Source organism: Pistacia vera, unplaced genomic scaffold (genome assembly GCF_008641045.1).
Source record: "Pistacia vera cultivar Batoury unplaced genomic scaffold, PisVer_v2 Contig158, whole genome shotgun sequence".
Classification (NCBI taxonomy): Eukaryota; Viridiplantae; Streptophyta; class Magnoliopsida; order Sapindales; family Anacardiaceae; genus Pistacia; species Pistacia vera.
Window position 1 is genome coordinate 963,873 of NW_022195663.1, and position 1,963 is coordinate 965,835.

Below are 1,963 nucleotides of genomic sequence, written 5' to 3' on the forward strand. Positions count from 1 at the left end.
GTTTCAAAACATAGTACTTGCTGTAGCCTGTAGGTTCTAAGTCAGGTACCCATTACAGGTTTTTTTTTATAGGTTTCGATTCCTCCATATATAGGAATCGGAATCAAAACCATACAGTGTCGGTTTAAAAAAAAGGGAACTGGAACCTACCTATACAGTGTTAATTTTAGGTAGGTTTTGATTTCAGTTTTGATTCTACATGCAAGTTTCGGTTCTACCGCTACCCGTGCTCACCCCTAGCACTACACATGATCACAACTTCTCTTCACATCTACATTTGAGCTTTCATCCTCTGCTCCCATGACCAACGCCGTCAACTTCTCCACCGCTCTTCGCACACCCTCTTCTTCGACCCCTGCTCTCCGCAGATCAACGGCGTTCAAGCGACAAAATCTCAGACCCACTCACCGATGCTGTTCACTGAGTCTAACACCGATTTCAAGCTTCAGTCTTCGTCACGGTGAGGAAACACTGTTCGAGGCTCGAGACGTCGGCGTTGAAGGTCAGAATCACAATTGGAACATTTGTTGAACTGCTTTTCATTTAGAATTAGTTAAAATTTTCTGCTTTTGGATTAAAACTTGAATTTTGCTCTTCAATTCAGTTATCAAAATGGAGGATGCGTTTTTCTGAGGGAAATATTTTGTAAAGTTAATGGCTTTTTTTTTTTTTAAAATTATTAATTGAAATAAAAAGGCTTTAGTTTTAAGTACAATTGTTTTATTTAACAGAGCATGAGCAAGTAGTGGCGGAAAGAAATATACTGAGGGATCAACTGGCTCGGAGAAATGAGGAAATTAAGAAGCTTAAAGCAGTTGTTGATTCGGCATTGAAGGAATTGAGCAATGTAGTTACTCGTTTAAAGGAAGTTTGTCCTTCTAACGAAGAAGAAGATGGAAAAAAAAAAAAAATAGCTCAGCAGCTGATATCCCCTGAAGTGAAATCAGCTAACAAATGTGAACCACAAAAAGTTGAGCCAAAAACACCTGAAGTAAGAGCAACAGGAAAACGCAGAAACGATATATGGGGACGATCAAGTGGAGATGATTCATTGCCACCTTCGAAAAAGTCTCATCTCAGCCGGAGCACAGGACTGTCCTTTCCTTAGTTTTGGAATTTCTTAAGTGTTAGGGGTTCTCTATGGAGTTTGAAGTTATTTTGCTAGAGAGGATTTTCTCATTGTACTTTGTTCAATGAAATTTTGCCTTAATGTAACGGCACGATCATATTAAATTTCTGGGTTTTCAGTAACTTTTAAAAAGTATCAGTATCAAATGATGCATACTTAAGAAAAAAAGGTTGCAGCTTATTTGCAGCTTTCAGCTTGCGGTTTGATTACAAGCTGAAAGCTGCAAATAACCTGCAACCACTTTATATATATATAAGTTAGAAAACCAAATAAGTTCAGTTTTTATAATAAACAGATAGAAAAACCTTAAAAGCACAAAACCATATCATAATTCTACAGTTATTTTCTTGTGCAAACATTCAATTGTAGACCTGTCAAGTTCAATTATGTATGTAAGAAAGTGGCATAGCCAATGCCTCATGCAAGATTAATCTGAAGAGAAAACAGCATCATATTCTTCTAAATATTAAACTTTTGGTTGTTTCAAACGAGCCACACTAATTGTTCTTTCGTTTTCTTCAATAATCCTCTTCTCCTTAACGATTAAATTTAGTAAGTTTGTGGAGATGGCAATCTGCAGAATCCCACATATTGAATAAAGTATTATAAAGTGCATGAAACATTTTGCAAACGGCTGTATATTTAGGCATGGATTGAGCAGAAGATGGGAATGACCAATTTTGTGAATTGGAAGAGCTTGTTGTAGTTAGCTTCTGGAAGGCCTTATGCGACTACTGAAATTGGGTCCAAGATGGGTCAGGCTTATTAAAGGCATGCAATGTTATGGCAAATTCAACATAAAGTTGGGCTGGGATAGAGATTCCAATGGGAAGG

The 1,963-nt window shown here is 37.2% G+C and overlaps 1 protein-coding gene across 1 annotated transcript; it reads left to right on the forward strand.

Moving 5' to 3' along the window:
- Positions 1–245: 245 nt before the first annotated feature.
- LOC116124903 lies at positions 246–1,211 on the forward strand. Its single transcript, XM_031410662.1, has 2 exons — positions 246–502; positions 732–1,211. The coding sequence occupies exons 1-2, from the start codon at positions 301–303 to the stop codon at positions 1,106–1,108; spliced, it is 579 nt and encodes a 192-aa protein (XP_031266522.1). The 5' UTR covers positions 246–300; the 3' UTR covers positions 1,109–1,211.
- Positions 1,212–1,963: the final 752 nt, after the last annotated feature.

Coding starts and splice junctions, on each gene's coding strand:
- LOC116124903 (XM_031410662.1), top strand. CDS start 301: ATGACCAACGCCGTCAACTTCTCCACCGCTCTTCGCACACCCTCTTCT. Junction 503..731: donor TCGAGACGTCGGCGTTGAAG/GTCAGAATCACA, acceptor TTTATTTAACAG/AGCATGAGCAAGTAGTGGCG.